This window comes from Miniopterus schreibersii (assembly GCF_964146895.1).
Source record: "Miniopterus schreibersii genome assembly, chromosome: 4".
Lineage (NCBI taxonomy): Eukaryota > Metazoa > Chordata > Mammalia > Chiroptera > Miniopteridae > Miniopterus > Miniopterus schreibersii.
In genome coordinates this window covers 70,883,736-70,907,768 of record NC_138105.1, presented here as the reverse complement: position 1 = coordinate 70,907,768, position 24,033 = coordinate 70,883,736, and the positions used below count along the sequence as shown (strand labels likewise).

The window sequence follows — 24,033 nt, the reverse complement described above, 5'->3', positions numbered from 1 at the left end:
AGGTCAGGCGGAGCAGGGAAGGAGGCTACAGAAATAGGTGCCAGGAAGTAAACGGGTTCTTTGTTTCGCTGTTGCTTCTAGATTTTTTCTGTCTCTGGATTGTAAAAAGCTGCTCTGGTGGCTGCCCACCCAGCTGGGGATGCACACGTACACGGAGAAGTCCTGGCTGCCAGGGCCCAGCAGAGCCGCTGTGCTCCAGAGAAAGCCTGGCTGGCTGGGCCACAGGCTCCCGGTGGCTTCAAGTGATGAGATTTTCTTTTCTTTTTTTTTTTTTTTTTTTGTCTTTTCCATTTCTTTGAAATATTTACAGCAATGGGAGAGGAGGAAAGAGGAAGGGAAAGAGGGCCCCCTAGGGAAAGATCCAAGCCCTGGACCCACTCCCCAGGGAGATCCAGACCCAAAATCTGCTCCCCAGATAGCCAAGCCCACAGGACTGGAACTGCCCAAATATGGCCACCCCTGTGGGCTGGGGGCCCTTCAGGGAGTTGTGCTTCATCAGGAGTCACCCCAAGGGAGGGGGTCATTGGGTGCACTTGAGGAGGGCTGAGGGAGCAGGTTTGCTGGGGAGGCAGGGACTAAGAGCAGAGGGAAGGAGCTTCAGAGAAAATTCAACCTTTAAACCACCAGCCACAAATGCCCATTCCTCTTGCCCTGGGGCTTATCTCCTGGGCCAGAGGCCCCAGTCTCTAGGAAGCAGGGAACTGCAGTGCAAGAGGAACCTGTCCATCCATCCTTCTGCCCCCACTGCTCTCGCTCTGTGCAGCCCAGCATTTCTGGCTGCAGAAAGAGCAGCAGCTGATAGGTTCCATCCAGCAGGGCCTTTGGTCCAGGGACACCAAAGCCCTCATTTCCCTCCAGCAGGTAGGAAGGGTAGGGGGGAGGGGGAAATCAAGAGTGAGACACACCCTTCCAATTTCTCCTTCCTTACTCCCCTGGGGACCTCTTGGCTCCTCCTCATGGCACTTCCCCCAAATTAAGCTGGTGCATGTGGCTGGTGGGAAACCCTGTCTGTGAACCCTGCACCTCAGGTCCCCACAGCAGAGCCTGCAAGAGGCCTAGAGGGCCCTCGGACAAGGGACGCCTGGGGAGTGGCCACCAGCCACTGCCTCCCTTCAGTCTCCCTCTCCCACCAGAGCCCTGCCCAGGGTTCCCTCCCTGGCCTGGGCCACCAGCTCCTGGTCCATGAGATCCCTCAGAGGCTGGTGACCAGCTGCATCTGCCCATCCCCATCAGGCCCTGGCCCCTCAAGGCCTGGGGCTGCCAAATAGCCTTCATGGCTGGGCCGCCGCACCTGGTAGTAGCCCTGCAGGGGGTTTCGGGCCACTAAGGCCGGTGGGCGCGAGGTGTAGTAGATTTCAGGGGGAACAGGGGGTGCGGGTGGGGGTGGGGGCAGGGCCTCACTGGGCCCCTCAGGGCTGCTGTCCGGGTAGGAGGGTGAGTCCCGAAGGTTGGCCCCACTGGCGTAGAGGGAGTCCCGGCCTGGAGGGGAGGAGAGGGGCCGGCTGGTGGCCCCATCCTCAGCTGTGCAGCTCTCCGACTCGTCCAGATCGCTCTGGTACAGCACCGACTGGGCCCGGGGCAGCAGCAGTGGCTCCTCCAGGGCTTTGTAGAGAAGTTCAATCTCTGCCCGGTCAGCACCCCCGGGCCCGCCAGCCTCTTCCTCACTGCCACCCCCTGGCACAGGTGGCACAGGGGGCTCAGGTGGTGGAGGGCCCTTGGCCCCGCTGCTGCCGCCCCGCAGGTTGTTGTGCACCAGCTCTGAGATGATCATCTTCTCAAAGGCAGCAGCATCTGCCAGGTTCCGGCCTCGGGGTGGCTCGGGTGCCCCATCCCCTGGAGGGAAATCACCACTTCGCAAGGAGTAACTGTTGTTGAAGTTGCCGTTGAGGGGCAGTGTGTCCATGCCACAGGCTTCCCGGCCTCCCAAGGGGTGCTCTGCAGGCAGATGGGGGCTGCTCAGGGGAGGGCCAGGCATCGAGAAGGATGCAGGCCACGTGTAATCGGGGTGCCTGGATTTACCTGTCCCTAGGGAATGGGGCCTTCCATTCCCTCTTCCTCACTGGCAGTGAGGACACCCACCATGCAGGCTGGTGGAAGAGAGGGGAGACCAATTTTTTCAGGTTCCCCTCCCAGCTGGGAGCTCAGAATCAGTGTGAGAAGACTTGGGTGACTGGGTCCATTTCCTGTGCTCTGACCCTCATCACCTTCGTTCCCCACCTGAGGCCCAAATGCAACACCAGCCAGCTGCCAAGCCAGAGACTAAATGTGTGTGTGTTTTGGGGGCATGGGAAGCACCCTGGGTTCTCCTCCCTAGGGAACTGAGGCCATCCGAGGCAACCACTGTCTTGTTCCCTTCCTAGTCTCAAAAATGTTACCAGGAAAGTCACACTTACTGGGTTCCCGGTAGCTCCCTGCAGGTGCCAGCCAGGAGGGAAAAGAAAGAAGGTGAGTGGGTTTCGAATTCTGAGTCCAGCCTCCAGTTCAGGAGGCACAAGGGCACCCCAAGTGAAGACCCCTTGGGATGCAGACCCCACACTCCCTGATCTGGACTGTTGCCCTCTCCCAGTACTAGAGTATTCTCACCTGGGGAGTTGAAGACAGGGGGTGAGGAGGGATTGAAGCCCACTGACTCAGCGATGAGGGTGTTATAGGGGCTAGTGCCCCCACGGGGCTGCAGCACGGGGTTGGTCAGCAGATGGTTCCCCATGGTACCTGCCCAGGAGGTCAGAGGTCACAGGGCAGCCTGGAGACACAGGCCAGGAATCTCAAGGGACTGGAGCCAGGGGCGAGGGACACTGTCTCACCTCGGTTCAGGGTGGGGGTACTGTTGATGTCGCCTGCCATGAAGGAGGATTCTGTCTGTTTCCTCACGGTGTCATTCCACATCCTCCGGATTCGGCTCTGGGGACACAGCTCAGACATGAGGGGGCCCTCAAGCTGCCCACCCTCCAGGATCTTTCTGAGACCACTTGCCTGATGAATACCACCAGGGACCTGGGCCGAGTGCTGCCCCACTTCTGGGGCTCCTGGGTCTAACACTCAGCCTCAGGAAGCCCTGCCTGGTACCCAGCCCCAGCTCAGATACCTGGGTCCCTGTGTAGTAGCGGGTGTTGCTCCGCATGGCTGAGGTCTTAAGAGAGCCGTGAGCGCCCCCGGGTGGGGAGCGAATGCAGCAGTAGGAGTGTCGCAGGCACTTGCTGTACTCCTTGTGCACCTGGGAGGCGAGGAGAACAGGCAACTGGCAGCAAGTGCTCCCACCTCAGGAGTCCATAGACCAAGCTACGGGCAGGCATTAGAAATCTGTCCTGTCCCCCAGCAGCCAGCCAGGTAGACTCTCTCTCCTCACTCAGGCCCATCTTCCTTTCTTTACCTCCACCAGTTTCTCATCCATTCATTGACTCAACAGCTGTTTAATGGGCATCCTTTATATGTCAGGTGTGGTTTAGGCTCCAGGGATACTCAGAACAAATCAGACATAAAGCCCTAGTTCTCAGAGCTGCTATTTTAGTAGACAGAGACATAATGTAGATGCAAACATCTACATAATACAGGATGTCTTACGGTGTTAGGTGCTGCAAAGGACCTATGGCTGGGAAAGGGGTTAGGCAGTGCTGGTGGTGGTGCTTCACAGATTTCAAATAGATCAGGAGAAGCCTCACTGAGAAACAGACATTTCAGCAAAGACTTGAGAGAAATAAGGCAGTGGGCCCAGTGGATATCTGGGGAGGAGCAGGGAACAAGCCCTGAGGAGAGTCCATGTCTAGGTGTCTGAGAGAACAGAGGGCAGAAGAGGGCACCCCTGGAAAGGAGGGGAGGGAAGGGATCTGGGGGCTCCTATAAGGATGTCACTGTCCGTGTATCCAATGGGACCACCAGTTTTGAGAGGAGGAGGGATACAGTCAAACTTGCAGGAATCTGATTGCTGCCTCCTTCATCCCCGACCTTAGCCTTACCCACGTCACTGTCCCCCCAGACTAACAGCCTGACAGGGGCTCCCCACTGCCTTCAGGACCAAGTATACAAATGCCTTGGGTCAGTTTCTATGGCTTGAGTCTTATACGCCCTGTATGCCCTCTCCACATTCTGCTGCTTCTGTTATCACCTTCATTTACTTTAACATGTTTTATTTAAAAAGGAAACTTTCTATCACCACAAAAGTCATAGTTTGTCCCATAATTATTAAAGTAGGAAACGTCTGTCTGGATGGTACCCAGAGTCATCTCAATTCTGCATGCCTGCTTCATGCCCCACACCCTGGGAAGAAACCCTGTCATCGTGTCCCAAGTCCACCCTACTTTCTTGCTCTTCCAGAGCCCTCTTCACACCTGGCTGACTCCTCCCTGAGACCATGCTCCCCTCGCAGCAGACACAGGCCACCACAGAAGGCAGGCACCTGGGCATCCTCCCAGACCTCACCTTCTTCTGTAAGGCGCAGTGAAAGACGAAGATGAATACCCCTTGGAAGGCGTTGAAGGTGGTGAAGAGATAGGCCATGACTACCGACTCCTTATTGATGAAGAGGAGGCCGAAAGCCCAGGTGAGGCCCAGCAGGAAGAGCAGCGCAATGGCCCCCAGGGCCCAGGATCTGGGGTGGGTGGGGAGAGGAGACAGGGACATCAAAGATCCCACCAGCAGAGATGCCTCCCCCGTTGGCCTCTTTGGGCCTGGACATTCTGTGCAAAGATCCACTTAGGTGAGTAGGCCTCAGGATAATGGCCTACCCAGCGACACTTCCAACCATCCTGGGCCCGAGGAGTAGGCAGAGGTTGGGGGTGAGGGTTTGTGAATGGTCAGTCATTCCCCCACATCCTTCATCCTTTTGGCCATATTTCCAAACACTTAAACTATCTTTTGCTGCCTATTTCTCTTTAGCTTGCCTTGAAATACTCACTTTTGAACTCAGTCTTGCCCTAAGCATTTATGTCCCCCAAACCACAGGTTGAATGTGCTAATGTCACGTTTTTAAATACACACTAAGTAGATATATAACAAGCACAATAAAACACCATCTTTGTCCTTAAATCGCATCGTGTGACAAAAGAGTGACAGCACCACATTTTACAAAGTCCTGGGAGAGGCTGGGCTGGTATGGAGTTTTGGGGGAAGGGGTGTAGGAAGGGGGTGCTCACTTAATGTTGTCTAGGCGACTTGAGTCCGGCTTGAGCACAGATGAGCTCCGGATCATCTTGTGTAGGGTCACCATGAGGAACACCAGGTTCACCTGGGGGCAGGACAAGGGGAGGGGCTGTGCTGGGATTGCTCTGCCTGCCAGTGTGAGTTCCTGGCCAAGTCTCAGCCTGGACCCCCTTCTTCAGGGTCTCCTCTACTGGTGTACCTGCCCCAGGTGCTTGCCAGCTGGTATAACTGTCTGTGGCTCCCGCTCCTGGGAAAATGGGGCCCACAGCCTGACACAGAGCATGGGCTCAAGTCACAGCTTCTGGATGGGCAGACCTCACTGCTAGAGCTCTATAGACGCACTGTGCTCTCATCAGTTGGCTGTTCAGTTCCAATGGTTTTCAAGGGCTTGGGGAGATAGGGGGTGCTCAGGGACAAGGCTAGCCTGGATAAAGGATGGAGACACAGTACCAGGGTACTGCCTTCCAGCTTACCACGATAACAAAGGAGACCGGCCCAATGAAGCTCCAGATGAAATAATTATCCACTCGGAGCCAGCAACTATAAAGGAAGCAGGGCTGGGTAGATAGAGGTGGAGGGGGGCCCCTCCCTTTGACCCCAGGAGCCCAGTGCCCCAAGGGTCTTGCTATTGAGCAGGGAACCAAGCAGGAGAGATGGCGGTGGGGGGAGGCACTCACGCCTTCTCCGTGCCGTAGCTGCGGTAGTCGATGGCAGCTGCGATGCCTACCACCAGGGCTGGGAAGCAGTAGCCACCCAGGTAGTAGTACTTGGTGCGGGAGTACTCGCTCTCAAACACCTCCACCAGCAGCAGATAGAGGTGCACACCCTCCAGGCACAGCCAGGAAAAGGCAGCCAGGAAAAAGTAGTGCAGCAGGCCAGCAAAGATGGGGCAGGCAATCTGGGGGGCAAGGGTACCACAAATGAGGGGCTGCCTGGCCAGGTGGCCTGTCCTCCCTCCCTCCACCCCCACCTTGTGCCTGGCCCACCTCATACTGAGTCTTGTCTATGCCAACCAGGAAAAGCAGCTCTGCCAGGAAGAGGTTGATGCACAGGTTCTTGTGGATGGTATTGCGGTCAGTCTGCAGTCCCCGCAGGAAGCAGAAGGTGGAGATGCAGATGGCCAGGCAGACCAGGGAGATCACGATGCCTACCCAGGTGATGACTGACAGCAGCAGCTCATTGATGCGGCCCTGGTACTGGGGGACAGCAGAGGGTACACTTAGCACCTTTGGCCTTGCACACAGCCAGGCTTACCCTGGCCTCAGCTAAGTGCCACATGGGGACAAGGCCACAGGCTAAGAGCAATGCTGGTGCAGCCCCCTCCCCGCTGGCCTTCTGCCCCTGGCCAACTTGCTGGCCCCCACCCCTCTGCAGGTGGCGCTCTCACTTCCTCATGCTCTGGAAGGCTTGTGGAGAGATGACAAAGGTGACAGCAACTTGCTTCTCCAGAGTGCCTTGGGAGAAGGTGGGACTGTGACCAGGGAGAACCAGATGTATGGCCTCATGCCCTGGGCAAGACTGGTGGCCCCCCATGCCCACGAAGCTGGTCTTCCCTGGCACTGCCCATGCTTCACTCTATGATGCCATGCAAAGCTGGGCCAGAGAGTGGGCCCGCCAGGAGCAGCGCAGCGGAGCGCCAGCCAGCTTACGATCTCACGGTGAGCCATGAGCACAGCAAAGTTGGTGAGGTGGCTGCAGGCACATGTGGTGTGGGTCTTGTTGGACTCCACCAGGCGGCAGCCCTGGGTCGACCAGTAACCCAGCATGGAGCGCTCCGAGTAGTTCCAGAAGGAGCAGTTAGCATTGAAGTGGTTCTTGGCCTGTTGTGTGGTGGTGGTCTGGGAATCAGATCTGGGGAGTCCCTCTCCAGCCCTCACACCCAGCTACAGGGATAGCAACAAGCATGGAGAAGTGCTTGGGGCTCCAGGTGGCAGTCTGATATCTCTGGGGACAAATGACCTAAGCAGTTGAGGTGAGGGCTGGGAAGGGGCTTGTGGCCCAGGGAGGGGTGCAAACTTGCTTTTGGGTGGATGAACGGGTAGTGGGGGGATGTGCAGCATGGAATACAAAGGATGCTGGAACCCTCATGGAGGGTAGGGAATGCCTCAGCTCACCTCCAGGTGGGCCACGGTGAAGATGACAGGGTCCATGAGGAAGACACGGCTGGACTCCTTATTGATAGAGGCTGCGATGACCTGTGAGTTTACCACCAGGGAGGTGCCCCCTGGGCTGCCCGTGCCCGTTTCACCTGCCAGCTTCACTGTGGCATTCTCAGTGGACAGGAAGAGGCCCAGGTTGTTGTAGAGGATGAAGACAACTTTGACCACCCCTGGGGAGGACAGGTGCAGCAAGGGTGTGCCATCAGTCCTTGGCTGACACCAGCTTGCTTCTTGTGGATGGTATTGCCTGGCTTCAGTCCAGGCAAGTGGGGCTCAGAGAACCCTGACCTGGGATGACTGCTCGGCTGGAGGCAGTGCCAAACAACAGGGCAGCAGGCCAGAATACACAGGGGCTGGGTCCCCAGGCACCTCTCACTTGTGGTATGACCTTGAGCAAATCCCTAACCTCTCTGTGCCTTAGTCTCAAATGGAACAATTCTCTCTGAGTTATGAGGATTAACTGCTGCTGCACAGAAGCGAGCCCTGCAGACTGCAAAGTGTCCTGGGCTCTGCGGTGCTTTAGGAGGACCCCATGAGGACCCTGAAATGTTCCACCAGCTTGAGCAAAGAACTTCTCTGTGTTGTCATGGGTCCCAAACTTTTCTCGGACTTTTCAACCCCATAAAAGCTGAGAGCCACTGTTCTCCATAAGTGGGACAGGGTTGGGGCTGCCAGCTTGGGGGCTGGGCACTGACCATTGCGGCTGTTCTGCTTGATGGTGTTGGCTGACAGCTGGATGGAGTTTTCACTCGGATACTCCTGGGGGAACACCAGCTCCTGTACTTGGCCCTCTGTGTTCAGAACCGTGACCTCCAAGACTGTGGGGAGAGAGGATGGCAAGGCATACAGAGTTGGAATCTGTCCCCAAGGTCAAGGGCCAAGGTGCCAGGGCATCTCCTGTAGTCTCTGGAACAGGTGGGCCCCACACTTTAAGATCTGCACTTGAACTTGCCCCAATGAGACAACAGCACTCACCCACATTCTGTTTGGCAGCCAAGAAGCGGGCTGGCTCCCTGACATTGTCAGCCAGCAGGAAGGCGCCCTCCTCCAGGACGTCCAGGAGCATGGTAGCTGTATGCACCTGCTCTGTGGCATTCATGTCTTTCCAGGACTCAAGAGCCTCTGGCCGCAGCAGGTTGTCCACCGTCTCTACCACAGCCTGAGCAGGGAGGGGCGTGGGAGGAGGGGAGAGGGTTGGTGGTGGCAAGATGAGTCTCTCAACATCCTCCAGTTCTTCAGGCTGGGCTGAGTCCCCTCCTCTCAATTTCCACCCCCCCAGTGCCTCCTGGGGCCTGCCCCACACCCCCTGGACAGTAAGAGTCCTCTGGACCTTACCTTGATGTAGTCCTTGCAGGTTCTCTCCCGCTTGTGCATCTAAGGAAAGAGATAGAGGCACTGTCAGGCCCAACCTCCAGCTCTACTCATCTCAACACTCTCACTCTTCTGTGTCTGCCACCAACCTGGTGCTGAGTCATGAGCAAGAGTTGTTCCTAAGGGATCCTCTAACCTGCAGAGCCCTCCAAGGTATCCCTGAGGGAGACCAGTAGGCCTGGATTCTGTCCCTCCTTCTTCTGACCATCATGGGTGGCAGCCCAGCTCTTAGGTACCAGGCCAGAACCTTCCTGAGCCCCCAAGGCAGTGCCCACAACTGGCCCTGCTGCCAAGCCCCACCTTGTTGTAGTTCTTGCCAGCTGACTCGCGCTCAATGGGCCGAAGAGCCTGCAGCTGGGCATCCAGGATGTCCAGCAGCTGTTCCATCAACTTCACAGAGGAAGACACATCTCCCGCATAAATGGAGCCCCGGGTGTGGCGGGCCAGCTCACTGGCAATATTGGCTGCATTCTCACCGCTCTTTATCTGCATGAGGCAGAAGTGGGGCACCCGGCTCTGTTAGGGACTATCTTAACTCCTCTATGGTCCCTTTACATATACCCAGCCTGCTCAGCCCTTCTCATTGCTCTCTGTTGCCCCTACTCCCCACCTGCCCTCTCCCCCACTCTGTAGGCTAGAGTGTGGACCCCACATTCCTGCCTCCCAGACCTGCGACCCATTTGTCTCCCTCTGTGTCCCATTGCTCCACTGCCCCCACTGCACCCTGTGCCCAGCCACCCAGAGCCCAGTGTGTGAGCACAGGTGCCTGTGTGGGAGGAGCAGCTGCTGCTGGTACCTTCTGGGCCACCTGGTTGACCCAGGGGGAGGTGCAGTTGCTGAGATCAGGGCCCCGGGGGTTCCAGAGCCCCAGGGCTGGTAGACACTGGAAGGAGGCAATTCCTGCAAGGACAGACAGACAGGAACAGAGAAGGGAGCCACAAGGAAGGAGAAAAGGACGGGCCAAAGCAGGGGGAAAGGAGACGACAGAGAGGGCAAGTAGGTGAGGGGAACATGGAAGACCAGACATGAAGCAGGCCAGACGGTCAAGACAGGTGTCACTCTGAGATGACGTAAGTCACCCCTGACTTCCCAAGCTATTCCTCTTGGCTCCCCTTCCATCTTTGCCTACAGGAATCAGAACCTTGTAGCAAAGCCCATCTTGTAAGCCCTCTCTCCACGAAGCCTCTTCTGACCCTTCCCTCAGATCCCTGGAGCACATGATCCTAGCCCCACCCCTCTGGCACTTCAACTGCTGTCTATCCTACTACCATCAGCTGTTCCTGGGGCCGTTCTGTCTCAGCCTGAGACTGGGACACACCCAAGTCACCTCTGTGGGCTCCATGCAAGGTCTACCAGGTGCTTTTCATGCAACAGGTGCTCTGCAGGAGGGGACAGGGTTTGGGATGGGGAAGGGTACTAACTGAGCTGCTACTATGCCCTGGGAGCTCTGCTGGGCTCTGGTGACACAGCTGGAGATGTCAGGTATGACCCCTGCCATATAAAGCCCATGCTCTGGCAGGGGAGATGTACAGATAAGTGCATCTGTGCTAAGCTGAGTGGTGGGCATGTACCCTGTCCCTTTCCTGTCTAGACCAGTAGCAGCCACCCCCAAAGCCAGCCACAGTGGAGGTGACTGAGGCTTCTCCACTCACCTCGAGTCCCCTTGGGGCAGGGCCTCTCCACCAGCATGCCCTGCTGGGTGGCTGGCCACTGGACCCGCCGCACTTCTCGAGGTTCACAGAAGAGCTCTGGAGACACGTGCAGATTAGGGGCTGGGGGCCGCCGGGTGCTGGGGACTGGGGCTGTAGCTGGAGGCAGGTCAGGTCCCAGTTGGTTGATGGCACCCACTGGGTGCGTGGTGAGGGGAGCCCGGCGGAGTGGGGTGGTAGCTGCGGGTGAGGCTGTGCTGGTGAGGGGTGTGGGCCGGATTGTGGTGGTTGTGCTGAGGGGCGGGGAAGTAGCTGGGCCTGAAATGGAGAGGAAACATGAGACAGAGTCACCCCCATGCTCAGAGCCCTGCCACAGCATGGCTGGGCACTGGGATCCCTGACATCTTAGTGTCTTTCTCGCCAATGAAGTGGAAAGGTGTCCTGGTCCCCACTGGTTCTGGGAGTGGATCTTCCCCACATTCTCTCTGCCCACAGAGATCCCTCACACCTGTAGGACCATGTGAAGCATCAAAAGGTGGTAAGAACTCACTTGTGTGCACCCTGAGGTCTGAAAGAACCGGAGAGGACAGGCCATGAAGGAGGTGAACACAGCCATCTCCCATCCTCAGTTACTCTCTCACCCTGGTCTCTGTAACCTGGCCAGGTCCTTTCCCCCTGGGGGAGGGGGGGGGCTCAGTTTCCCATTATACAAAGGAAGCTGGATTAGATTAAGCTCCCTGGAGCCCTGGGGCTGCTCAGAGCTGGCTCAGGGCAGCTAAGGGGGCAAATAAGACTACACAGACGTCTTTACCCCACCAACATCAGCAGGTCAGCCTTACTCTGTTTCACTTGATGTTTGGGCTTCCACCTAAGATTTTGGTTGATAAGGGTTCCAGGGCTAAAAGTGCACAGGCCACTGGGAGAGGCAGTGCACTCAGTGGTTAAGTGCCCAGAGTCCTGTGTTCAAATTCTCAAATACATAAACTAATCCCTCAATCCCTAGTGCCTCAGTTTCCTCATCTGTAAACTGGAGGTAACAACAATCCCTGTGACTGTGAGAATTAGACAAGTTAGTTACCAGCCGTGAAGTGCTTATAACAGCATGTGCTATGTGACACTCTGTGACTTCCAGGTCTCCCCCCAACCCACCTCCAGGTCCCTAAGAACTCCCAGAGTGTGACCCCTTCTCTGGGACTGGGGTGTGTGGCCTGGGGCAATGAACAGGAGCGATCCTTACCAGCACTAGGATCTGGGGGTCCAAACTCCAGGCTATAGCGCACCACGAAGTAGTTGTTCCAGACGTAGAGCTGGTTGTCGCGTGGGTTGTAGTCCACGGAGGAGACGAACTGGTAGGGATTGGGGAAGGCCAGGCTGACTGGCTCCTCACGGTTAGCGTTGGTGTTGAAGGCGTAGTCCACGCGGTTGCCAGCCGCCTCACTGTCGTCGTCCACATAGACCGAGCGCAGCACGTAGAGGACACCACACACCATGAAGGCGTTGGACGCCGAGCGCTTATCGTACCCGGTTTCCCACGTGCCCTCGAAGCGCAGCGTATAGGGGTTGAGCTGGCTCACCACCAGCCTCCCGTTGTTGCCTTCAGTGGCGTAGATGACCCACAGCCCATTTTCATCCACGGCCAGGTCGATGTCAGTCTTGCCTCCCCAGCGGTAAGGCGAGGTGTCATGGTAGTTGGCCGTGTTGATGACTGTCTCCCCGCTCTTGATGCGTGTGCGCAGGTCATACTTGACAATGTTGCGCGTGCGCTCCTTGTTGTAGAAGACAGCGCCGTCGTAGACCACGAAGCCGGTGCCATCCACGCGGTTGGGCAGGCGGTAGGTGGTGGTGTGGCGCGCGGCCACGTAGTCCTCCCACGAGGCATACTCGGTCAACGTATCCGTGCGGTAGGGGATCCAGGGCATGACGTAGATGCGGTCGCCCGCCTGCAGTGGATCCTTGCACCACGCACCAGATTGGTGCTCCGACTCATGTGTGGAGGTGGGCTCCAGCACTTTCTGCAAGGTCCCTGGGCACACAAAGACTGGGCCGGGCAGGTGGGAGGGAAGGAGATAGGAGAGGAGGAGCAGGGGTGAGGGAGGAGAGGAGAGAGAGGGGAGAGAGAGCAAGTTGGTCACAAGGCCGGGGGGGAGCCAGATTGTCCCCTCCTGCTGCTGCAGTCACGGTTGCTTGGTAGGGCTGATGATGGGAAGGGGGTTTCTGGGCTGGGACCCCTGCCCCGCCCAGCTGCCCCTCTCCCTGGAGATGTCAACCCTGGAGGCCATTAAGAACAGGGTTAGTGGGGGGAGGTAGTACTCCTTTCCTTTCCTGGCTGCTAGAGACCCCACAGGCTGGGGATAAAGGGTTTGGCAAGAACCCTCCCGGAGACTTTCTCATATGCTTAAGCATGGCAGAAGGACCTCCTCACTGCAGCCACTGCCTGGCAGCTTTGAGGGTCCAGGGACTCTGTGCCCTGCCCCTTCGCCATCGTCTCCATCCCCTATGGAAGAGCTAGAGTCGAGGGTCCCATCCTTCACCAACCACACAAGGACAGCTTTTTTATTTTATTCCACTTTCTTCCTCCTGCAAAAATTGCAAGGTAGTGATGTTTCTGTACCCACTGTGGGTGTCAGGAGCATGCCCCCACTCCAGGGTGGGAGATGCACCCATGGTTCCTGATGCAGCTGTGCCCCAACCCCCAGTACCCACACAATCAGGAAGGGGTTTTGGAAAAGTCCAGCCCCTCCTCTAGGTGCCCGGACCCTCCCCTATGGTGCCCAGCCCTGCCCCCAGCCGGCAGGGTCTCTCATGGGGTTTGTTCAGCAGCAGACACTGACACTGGTGCACAGGAATGGGGGGTGGGACATGGGGAGGGAGGGGACTCCCCAGGAGAGTTGGGGAGGGGGAGGAAAGCTGTGTGGAGCGAAGAGAGACAAGGTGGGGGGGCCTCAGCAGAGGTCCTGGCTCCAAGGGAGGCACGCTGGAGACCACCTGGGAAGAAAGGGTTAGTGCTGGCAGAGGAGAGAGGGGGTGAGCAGAGAATTCACTCCAAGGCCCAGGCCCGATTGAGGGCCCCTCAGGGGGACAGTCCCAAGTCCAGCTCAGAGTGGGCAAGGGAGGGAACCAAGTGCTAGGATAAAGACCCAGCCCACCCCAGCCAGACCTCCCACCTCCCCTACCCGGACCCCGATTTACCTGCGACCATCCCCGGCTCGGGAGGAGGGACCAAGGCAGCGCTGATGTCAGAAAGGTGGGGGGCCCCGCCCCACCCCCCCATTCCCTGAAAAGGAGGAAAACCTCAACTGCATCTCGTTGGCCCCTGCTGGCCTGCCCACCCTTGCCCCATCATGTCCCAGGGATACCTACTCCTAGGCTCCCCTACTGACCCAGTGGAGATCTGGGCGCTCATTGTCAGTATGGCCAGATTCCCCTCCTCCTCCCAGAGTGGTGACGGCCAGAGGCCCCTCCATCGAGGATGGCTGGGGCCTCCCTCTCACCTCCCTGCTAGCAGAACCCATAGATAGGCCAGGGTGAGGATTTGCAGTGAATTCTCTGCTTCTGCTTGGTCTGTCACCAAAGCAGATGGCCCCAAGGGGGACAGGGAGCACTGGGACCTGGCACTGGCTTGGGGGGCAGCCCAAGGGTCCCCAGGCACAAAACAATCAGGAGCATGCCCTGTTTTAGGAGGGGAAGGGGAGCCCAGGGCACAGAGGTGGGCAGGGACCAGAAGGATCCTGCCTTGGGCCCTGGGGCTTCACTATCTCCCTGTTCCTGGTGCCATGAGGTGTTGGCCTGTCCCTCCACCTTTTTCCTCTGTGCCAAGGACTCCCCTCTCCCCAAGCCAGGGGGGGCCCCTGCCAGCTGTGTGTGTGAGGGGCGGTGGGAGGCCTCAGAGCCTGACCTGGTCAGAAGGGTGTGGAGGAGGAAAACACGGTTAGAGGTTACCCTGGGGAAGGGGAAGAAGATGAGGAAGGATCTGGGGCCTTTGCCAGCAAGGACCCCTCCCTAGCACCAAGCTCCCAACACCTCCTTTTCCCTCCCTGCACCCGCCTCTTGAAGAGAAAAGATCCAGGGCTGCGTATCCAAACCACCACCGGACCTGCAAGAAGAGTGTCTGGTGCTGGGTAGGAGAGACTCCAGGAAAGAGAGGGAGAGTGTGGCAGGGTGTTTTGGGGCAGACCATGGGCTGGCTGCCCAGGCCTCTCTGAGATGGGGGGAGACAGTGGGGAGGGGAGCAGCTTGGAGGGACCCCGCCCCACCTCCCTCGAAGGGGATGCTCCACAGACCACCGTAATTTCAAGGCAAAAGCTATCTGAAAAGATGTTTCACCCAGCCTCCGTCCCCTGCTGCCAGCCTCAGACCTGCCAATTTCCCAAAACTTTCAGGGGAGGAAGCAACCATCCCCAACATCCAGCCCTCCAAGCCCTCCAGCTACGGCCCCTGCCCTCCCCTCCAAGACAGACAGTCCTACCCACCACGGAGTTCTCCTGCTCCCCAGCTGAGGTTAAACCCAGCAAGAAATTACGGTGCTCCTGGAAGTCCCCAGACCTGGCCTATGCTGTCCCGGCCCCCCTCTCCCTGGTCCTCTAACCACAACAGCCCAGAAGAAACCCTGACTGCAGCTTCGCAAGTATTTCAGAACCAGAGAAAAATGCTCCCCCACCCCGCGATCCCCCCACCATGAGGCCCGCCCCCTCCCCCCACCCCCCCAGATTTGACAGGCTGCCCTCCCAGGGCTGAGGACAGTTTATACCCCTCCCCGGGGGTGGGCCCCCAGCTGGTCGAGGTTGGGGGTTAGGGGTGGGGAAACTGGTGCTCTGTGCTCCAAAACAGCTCTGAGCCTTGGAAACGCCAAACCAGAAGGAACTTAAGCCACCAGGAGCCTGAGGGATAGGATGAATCTGCTCTCCAAAAGGAAGACAACAGTGTCCCCTCCATCCCACCTCCCCCAACAGGACATAAGTGACCAAAGTTGGGGCAGGAAGAAGAGAGGAGAAAGACGGCTCACCTGGTGGCCCCCACCCCGCCCCCAGTCTGGAGCCAGGGAAACGGGCCCCCACCCACCCAGGATGCTTACAAACTTCTCCTGGAGGAGGCAAAAGAAGTATGAGAGAAGCCAGGTCCCCCTAGCAAGGGCCAGGGACTAGGAAGGAGGGACAGGGAAAGACAGAAACAGAGCAGAGAGAGAGAGAGAGAGAGAGAGAGAAGGTCCTGCCTGTGTACTCAGAGAGGAGCTTCCTCGGATGTCTGGAGGGTGGAGCTGCCCATGGCTGGACCAAGGCTGGCCCCACTGGGAGGACACCTGGGGGGGCTATCAACTGGACCCAGTTGGGGGGTAGGGTAGGAGAAGGGGCCAAGAGGGGAGGGCGGGTCACATAAGTATGGTACAGGTAAAACAAAGTGTGAGTTAGGGGTTAGCATTGGTAACAGTGCGTTTACCTTTCTGCTCCACTTCTACTTTAAGCATCGGAAGAGAGAGAGAAAACAAATTGAAAAAAAAATGTGCAAGAAAAAAGAGAAAAAAAAAGAGATTAAATTGCTTTTGTTTCTTTTTTGGCAACATGTCCCCTTTTCCTTTCTTTCCTCACTTCTGGTTCCCCAACCCCAAACGTTGCATTAGCTCAGCCCCCACCCCCCAAGTCCCTTCCTGTGGGGTAGGGTTGGGGCACGAGGTTGTGAGGGGAGACAGTCACAGGGAGGGGAAAACACGCAGGAGGACAGAGACCAAGAGAGACATGGGGTGAGGGGAAGACAGGCAGGCAGGAGGACCATGCCTTCAGATGTGAGTGGGTACCCTCGTGGGAGGGGGAGTCTCAGCTGGGAGGCGGGCTCTGGTTAGGGGGGCACCAAGGAGGGAGTGGGGGGCACTTTGATCCCCTCTCACCCTGCCTGCTGCCCTTCTGCCAGAACCAAGGGCCCAGGGAAGGGGGTTCCATTCCTCTCGGGACCTGGATGCCCGGAACTGAGAACAAGCTGAACTCCTTCCCAGTCTATGCTGGCCCCATCTGAGTCCAGCTGGGTCCCCCAAGCCCTCACAACCCAGAAAAAGCCAACACGGAGAAAGGGCGGCAGAGTTGGACACAGAATGACTGAGAGGCAGGCAGGCAAAGCCCCCCTGGGCATCAGAGAGCTGGGGTGGGGAGACAGAGGCAGAGAGGGAAGAGGCTGGGGTGGGGAGACGTCACACAGGGCAGGACAGCAGGTTGCTCAGACACGCTCCCCTGAGACTCAGTTTCTCTGCCCAGCAACCCCCCTGAGGGCCCCGGAGCCAGGAGCTCCACACCACCCGCTGCCTGGTGAGCCGGTGGTACCTGGGGGAGGAAGGGGGCACGGTTAGACTGTGCACAGCTGCAAGGCAAATCCAGCGTTAGTCAGGCCTGTCCAATGTGTGTGCTGTAGGGATCCAACACACACACTGCCCCGCCCCATGGTAGCCCCTACACCCACTCCTGACAGGCCTGCTCCAGCACTGTGATCACCCCAGATTCTGAAGCCTCCAGGCTCTGTACCCCTGGCCTCTTAGGAACCTCTGACCAGGGCCTGGCTCTCCTATCACCTCTCTGGAGGTGGAAGTAGGAAGTTCCACAGGGGCAGGGTTTGGATGTATTACCAGCGCCTCATCCAGGGCCTGGAACACAGGAGGTGCTCAGCGAATGTTTGGGGGACAAGTATGGGCCTGGCCTCCCTGTTCTGTGTCCTGGCTTCAATCCTCCTGGTACCCTAGCCCCCTTCCTCTGGGACCAGGAGCTAATAGGTCTGCATGTCTAGGAATACATGGCCCCACTGTGCCCCCCACACAACCACTGTGTGTGTTTGCGTGTGTATGTCCTGTCTCCCCAGAGCTCAGGCTAGCTCTCTCCCATCAGACTGGGGGCTGCCCATCCGCTGGGCTGACCTGCCAACCTCCTGGTCTCTGTGGGTCATGCCCCTGCCCACCCCAGCGGGTCAGCTCCAGGAGGTCTCCCCACCCCTTTCCTCCCCAGGCCCTCTAAACTTTTTTCCTGCTTCTTTACCTGTATGGCATCCACTTTGGACTCCGCTTAGACCAAGGGATTTTTTTTTTTCCTGCCCTTTATCCCATCTGCCTCAGGAGAAACTGGGTTCATCATCTGTTGTTAGTTTTATTTTTGATTACCAAGAGCAATAACAATAATTGGTAGCTACAGCAGAAACAATAATTACCAAGTGCCCAGCCCTCACTAGGTGCCAGGGATTGTGGTAGGTACTTCCTGGGCAGTCTTCTGATAATCCTGTCTATCAATTGGGAAACTGAGGCTCGGGGAAGTGAAGCAACACGGCTGAGGCTGCACGGCCGGCCAAGTGGGCACCACTTCCTTCACACCTACAGCTCAGGGCCATGGGGAGCCTTATCCATGTTCTCTCCATTCTTGGCAGTGTCCCAGGGAAGGTGTTTGGTACCTTCCCCCATCACAGGTGGGCACTCAGGCCATTACTGAGCACATCCTGAACCAGGCTTGGGGTCTGGGCTCTGGGAGGGTGAGGATTTGCCTCTGCCACTGGGAGCAGGCTCTGAGGCTGGCCCTAGGCCGGCTGCTTTGCATACATGATCTCCTTGACTCTCACCTCCCCTATAGCGGCCCAGAGAAATGAAGTCACTTGCTCAAGTTTCAGAACCAGAAAAATTCAAGAGCCCGGCTGAGCTTCGAACACAGCCTGATTTCTCCGTTATGCTAAGCTCCCCACCTCCTGCCCTCCTTCCCTGCTGCCCTAGCCCCGGGGGTGGGCAGTGTCCCCAGTGCTGTGGGAAGGCTTCAAGGATCAGGTGGGTGTTCCTTTCAGGCAGTGGCTGGAAGCCTCGGTCACTGAAAGGAAAGGGTGAGGAGTAAAAGAAGAAAGTCATGGAAGCACATAAGTGATCCTGTTTTCCCCAATGTAGATCATCACCTGCGAGGAGAAATCAAAGGTTGGGGGAGAAGGCTGGAGTGGGAGGGGGAGGAGGGAGAGTCATAGGGCCTCCTGTTCCCCGCCCCTAGCCCCACACTCACACACTCTGGTGACCCTGCCTCCCCCCCTCTGCCTGGAGGCCCTACCTCCTGGCTGGCTCTGTGAAGCTGGGGGCTTGGGGAAGGAGAGGGGAGGCAGAGGGAAGAGTGAGGGCAGGAAGCAAGGATGAGGTTAAGGGGGGCTGCTGAGGAGGAGAGACCCTGTCTCTGTCTGTTCCCCTTTGCCAGGTGCAAGAAAGCCAGGCCTCTGGCTCCCAGATAACCTTCCTCTGGCTTCCTAGAAGCCACTCTCAGTACAACGTGGCAGCCCTTCCTCTGCAAACAGGAAGGGCTGTTGTGGTAACGGGCAAACCAACCAGCAGCTAGGACTCTGTGGAAGATGCCCTCAGCCCTTCACACCGAATCTGCCATGAGGCCTCAGCCTCTCTGTGGACATAAAGTCCAGCTTCCAGGACTGGGAAAGGGCAGGAGCAGGTGGGTGAGAGGGGAGAGGACAAGAGAAAGGAGAGCAAGTTCAGAGAGGAAGGGTGGTGAGTGAGGGAAGAACAGGTGGGGGGTCAGGAGGGGCAGGGATGAGAGTGTGGGGGCAGGACGACGGGGCAGCAGGGCGAGGGACAGGTGTGAGTGAGCCACGCAGAGTGTGGGGGAGTGGCCCGGCCATGTGTAGAGAAGCCGGGGGCACGTGAAGAAACAGGGCAAGCGGGCCAGGGCAACGCGTGCTTGAGAAGGTGCCCGGCAGAAAGGGCCAGTCTTTCGGGGGGGCCGGGAAAGGTAGGGGAGGGTGATAGGGCGGGCACTGAGCGTGGACAAGGGGGTCTAGAAAAAGAGAAAGTGCAAGGCAGGGAACAGACCAGCTGTCCCCCGTGGACCTGGCCCCGACCTGGCCGAGTGTGTGCGTGCGTGAACGTGTGTGTGGCAGGTCAAGGTGTCTCCTCCTCGCTCACTCTGGGTGGGGGAAGGGCCCATGTCCGCATGAGGAAAAAGATGACTCACTGTAGGGGACACAGTCGTACTGCACCTCCAGGTACTTGTAGGTCCCAGGACAGGGGTCGGGAAAGGCGTCAGAGCCGGCAACCACCACGCACTGGGTGCGGTTATTACACCTGTGGAGGAAAGACAGGGAGATGAGAAAAGGCAGGCCTAGAACTGGGGGTCCTCCAGGATAAGGAGAAGAACGGATACCCCCAAACTGGGAAGGAACCATGGAGGCCAGAGCCAGGGGCCTTTCGTGGATATTGCTTCCTGCTTCCTGCCTGCTCTCTCTCTTCCACTAGATAGGCTGCTTCCACTCTGCCCCGGCACAGCACCAAGCTCAGGGCTGGCCCTGGAGCACTGCCTCATAAACGATTTCCCCAGCCACCCTTCATCGCGCCCATCCTGTGTGTCACTGGTGCTATCACACCCTCGGTATTTCCCTCGATTGACTGTAAAGCCCCTCCTTTGTTCGTGGAAGAGTAAGATGTGCGCAGCCACACAGGGGAGGCAGCGTCTTTGCAAACATTCTGTTAATGAAATGCTCATGTTTCACAATTCTATTTACGTAAAATGCATCTGTGTCCACCTCTTGGGACAGTGCTGCTGTGAGGATCTGCAGCCAGAGTAGCCAGGACAGGGGCAGAGTCCTCACCTCATGGTGAAGCCATTCTTGGTTCCCCACGGGGAACTGAGTGGCTGTTAGCTTCTCAGGGTCTAGCTAACATGTAAAGTGAGGCCCACTTAACAACAACTAAAAGGTGTTTCTCTTACGTTGTCTGTCCCCACAGTCAGGGTCTCCGTTTCCTGGAGCAGCCCAGGTCTCAGCCAGCAGGACACCGACCTGACTGTGGGTGTGCAGGAAGCAGTTTGGGGGGACTTCGTGACAGGTATGGGGCAGAGGGGCTCCTGTGTCTTCTCTCTTCAATCCTGCCCTTAACCAAAGATTACCCACCCACATCAAACCCCTTCTTTAAAAACAGCACTGGCCTCAGGAGGTTAAGGAGAGTTACCTATGGCCCAGAAACTCCATCCCTTGCTATATTCCCAAAACAACTGAAAGCAAGAACTGTACGTGAACATTTACAGCAGTGTCATTCACACAATCGCCAAAAGGTGGGAACAACCCAAACACCCATCAACAGATGAATGGATAAGCAAAATGTGGCCCATCCATACAATGCAATATTCCTCAGCCATAAAAAGGAATGAAGCACTGACACGCTACAATGTGGATGAACTTTGACAACATACTGTGTGAGAAGCCAGACATAAAAGGCCATGTTTCACAATTCTATTTATGTAAAATGTCCAGAACAGGCAAATCCAGGGACAGAAAGAAGACTATTATTATTATTTTTTAAATATATCTTTATTGATTTCAGAGAGAGGAAAGGAGAAGGAGAGAGAGAGAGAGAAACATCAATGATGAGAGAGTCACTGATTGGCTGCAGCCCGCAACCCAGGAATGTGCCCCGACTGGGACTCGAACCCCGATCGCCCGGCTGGGCAGAAAGAAGATTATTGGTTGCCATGAGGAGGAAGGAATTGAGAGTGACTGCTAATGGGTACAGGGTGATGGAAATGTTCTGGAATTAGGTAGGAATGGTGGTTGCACAACTTGTAAGACATACTAAATGTCACTAAATTGTTCACTTTAAAGTAGTGAATTTTGTATTATGTGAATTTCACCTCACTATCAAGAAAAGAGAAAGCTGCTGGCATTCCAGCTGGAGAGTGAATATGATGGGTGCCAGAGGCACCAAGACAGAGAAGTGGGTGCTGAAGGTCTTCTCAGCTCTGATAACTAAATTTATTCTGGGGTGTCTCTGTCAGGGCAGTGAACTGTACCCTAACTGATATGAAGCACCTCCAGGTTTTAAAACAGCAGAGCAGCGGCCTCATAACACTCCCTTAGCCCTGGTGACCACACTGCTCAGCATTCCCCACTCTGGAACTGAGAACCCATGAGCATTAGAACTTGGCCAGTCGCAGTGCTGGGTGCTGGGAGGCCCCAGAGCCAGTACTGAATGAACTCTGAGGGAGAATCTGGAGAGGTAGGAGGGAGAAAAGGATTCCCAAGGAGAAGGGGGCACTGCCCAAGCAAAGACTGGGAGGCTGGATTGTCACCACCCATGCAGGGGAGATGGGAAGGGGAAAAGAGAGCAAGATTATTGGAGGAGGATGGATGCTGGAGAGAGTAAAGGTGGAAGGGAGGGGAAGAAGCAGCTCCAGCCTGGCCAACCCGGCTGCCAACTGACCACACATGTCCTATGCCCAAAGCCTTCCTTCCCTTTTCCAGTTCTATGCCCTGGGTTCCAGAGTGAATCCTGCATTCTCACAGGTATTTGGCAAAAACTCAGCGAGTGCCTGATTCGGACACAGCAGTGATAGATAAGGCTCCCTGTCCCTATGGGGCTGATAGCCCAATAAGGGAAGACATAAAATAACATAAAGAGGCAAAACATCTAATGGAATTGTGGATGGAAGTCAGGGCTAGGAGAGAAACAAAACAGAGAAAGGGCGAGGAAGTGGGGAGGTGAGATGTTAGAGAAGGTATCAGGCAGGCCCGGAGGAGAGGATAGTTAGGTGAAAAAAATCCCTGAGGAGGGGGGAGCCATGCAGCTGCTGGGGAGCAGCAATCCAGCCTGGGGAAACAGCCAATACAAAAGCCCAAAGGAGGCCCTTAGGGGAAGATGCCTGCTGTGTGTAAGGAGCAGAAGGGGGGGCTGGAATTGAGTGAGAGGGGGAGCGTGGAGGAGGTGAAGGAGGTGAAGGCCAGGAGAGGAAAGGGTAGAGTGTGCAGGGCCTTGCAGGCGCAGGGAGGACTTGGGCTTTTGTTTTGAGTGAAGTGGGAGCCAGGTAGGATTCTGAAAATAGGGATGTTTCCAGATTCAGGTGTTCACAGACGCCCTCTGGCTGCTGTAGAGGGAACAGACTGTAGCAGGCAAGAGGGGGCAAAGAGAGGGAGTAAAAGGTTGTGTGTCGGGGGGACAGATATGAACTTGGTGGAAACAGTGGTCAAATCAGTATAATTTGAAGGAAGCACTGGCCAGCTCTAAGGGGACTAGCTGTGGGTATGAGAGAGGCTTCTGCAGCTTCGAACACTCAGTGACTCTGCCTGGCATACCCCCCACTCGCTCACATTCACACATACAGGCATTCACATTTTCTCACACTCACATGCACTTCTGTCAGCTGTATTCAGTTGTCACCTCCTCAGGGAAGCCTGACCAGACTCTGGATCCTCCCTCAGCTCCCACGACACCTTAACCCTGTCTTGCCATTGCTTTTACACTGCGAGCTCTCACCGCCTCCCTATAACCTTGGCATGAGCTTCTAGAAGCATCAGGCTCATGTGTGTATGTGTGTGGGAGGAGGGTACAGACGTGGGGAAACAAGCTGAGTGGGGGCTGGGCTGGGTCTTTGCTGTTTGCGTGGCACCTGGCACCTAGAAGGTGCTCGGGGAAACGTGTGGAATGCATAAAAGGAACACGGGAGGGGACTAGGGTGTGCTGTCCAGAGGGTGCATGGAGGACAGGCACTGTATTCTGGGATTCCAGGAAACTGCTGCCACCCTGCCTCTGAGAGCTCTGTGGGGCCCCTCACCTCTGCGACATGATCTTGAAAGCGTCAGGCAGGTAGCACTGCACATTCTCCATCTGGAAAGGGTCAGCGTCGCAGATCTTGTCGTCTGTGCGTCCATAGTTGGCATTTTCCACCATGATGACATCACTGCCCGGGCACCGCAGCTCGATGGGGTAGCCTTCGCATGCCAGCTCCCGCCGCATCAGCCCAAATGGGAGCCCAGCCCGGCTCAGGCCTGTGGCGAAAGGGAAGGGGGGCGCATCATGCTCAGGGCACAGGGAAAGGAGTGGAGATCCCACAGAGGCGTCACCTCCAGCTTGGCTGTATCTGGGGCACGGGCTATAAAAACCTCAGTTTATTCATCTGTAAAATGGGTCTCTCAGTGTGCTCAGTGTATAGTAAAGTCATTAACCTGCTCAAAGAGAGTTTAGCCTTTGCCTCAGGACCTGGGAGGGCCCTCCAAGCCCTTGGAATGTACTGTCTGATAAGAGCATCTATTTACCTGGGGGACTTGGGTCAAGCCAGATAGTGTGTGCTGTTAGGGGTTGAATTGTGCCCCTCCCCCCCAATTCCTATGCTGAAGTCCTAACCTCTAGGACCTCAGAATATGACCAAATTTGGAGATAGGGTCTTCACAGAGATAACCAAGTTTAAAGGAGGCCATTAAGATGGGCCCTAATCCAATACAAATAGAGGAAATTTGGACACAGAGACACACCAGAGGGAAGACCATGTGGAGACAGAGGAAGGAAATGGCCAAGGAGAGAGGCCTGGAACAAATCTTTCCCTTGCGGCCCCCTTAGAAGGAACCAGCCCTGCCAATGCCTTCATCTTGGACTTACAGCCTCTAGTACTGCGAGGAAATACATTTCTGTTGTTTAAGCCTCCCACCCCCATCTGTGGTCTTTGGTTATAGCAGCCCGAACAACCTAGTACACTAACAATGTGATTTCGGGTAGGAGTTTTGGGTCATGAAGTATCAGTTGACCTCTGGAGGGGCTGAAGATCAAGGTCAGCCATGTGGGTGGTCAGAGCCCCAGTCAAGACGGTGGATACCGAGGCTCAGGGGAGCTTCCCAGGTTGGCAGTACATGTGTGTTATCATCCAGCATTGCCAGGAGAGTTAACACTATCCACAACTCCAAGAGTGGACAACTGCAAGCTCCATGCATGAAACTTGCCTGGATGCTGATGCCCCACG

At 56.6% G+C, this 24,033-nt stretch overlaps 1 protein-coding gene across 3 annotated transcripts in view; it reads right to left on the bottom strand.

Moving 5' to 3' along the window:
- Positions 1-251: 251 nt before the first annotated feature.
- ADGRL1 (adhesion G protein-coupled receptor L1) overlaps positions 252-24,033 on the bottom strand; it is a 41,380-nt gene continuing 17,598 nt past the window's right edge. The window contains exons 3-23 of one of the 3 annotated variants that reach the window (XM_081137240.1): positions 22,855-23,068; positions 19,267-19,376; positions 11,553-12,353; positions 10,319-10,633; positions 9,463-9,566; positions 8,967-9,152; positions 8,631-8,669; positions 8,271-8,454; positions 7,991-8,113; positions 7,251-7,465; positions 6,786-6,956; positions 6,123-6,332; positions 5,814-6,034; positions 5,610-5,676; positions 5,130-5,221; positions 4,417-4,585; positions 3,086-3,214; positions 2,805-2,901; positions 2,584-2,712; positions 2,394-2,411; positions 252-1,935 (exon numbers count right to left, since the gene is read on the bottom strand). In XM_081137240.1, coding sequence (XP_080993366.1) covers positions 1,193-1,935; positions 2,394-2,411; positions 2,584-2,712; positions 2,805-2,901; positions 3,086-3,214; positions 4,417-4,585; positions 5,130-5,221; positions 5,610-5,676; positions 5,814-6,034; positions 6,123-6,332; positions 6,786-6,956; positions 7,251-7,465; positions 7,991-8,113; positions 8,271-8,454; positions 8,631-8,669; positions 8,967-9,152; positions 9,463-9,566; positions 10,319-10,633; positions 11,553-12,353; positions 19,267-19,376; positions 22,855-23,068 — 4,337 coding nt within the window. In that variant the 3' untranslated portion in view covers positions 252-1,192. Of the gene's footprint in view, positions 1,936-2,393; positions 2,412-2,569; positions 2,713-2,804; positions 2,902-3,085; positions 3,215-4,416; positions 4,586-5,129; positions 5,222-5,609; positions 5,677-5,813; positions 6,035-6,122; positions 6,333-6,785; positions 6,957-7,250; positions 7,466-7,990; positions 8,114-8,270; positions 8,455-8,630; positions 8,670-8,966; positions 9,153-9,462; positions 9,567-10,318; positions 10,634-11,552; positions 12,354-13,504; positions 13,584-19,266; positions 19,377-22,854; positions 23,069-24,033 lie in introns of those variants that run through there. The other 2 variants (XM_081137242.1, XM_081137241.1) reach the window with 2 other exon arrangements.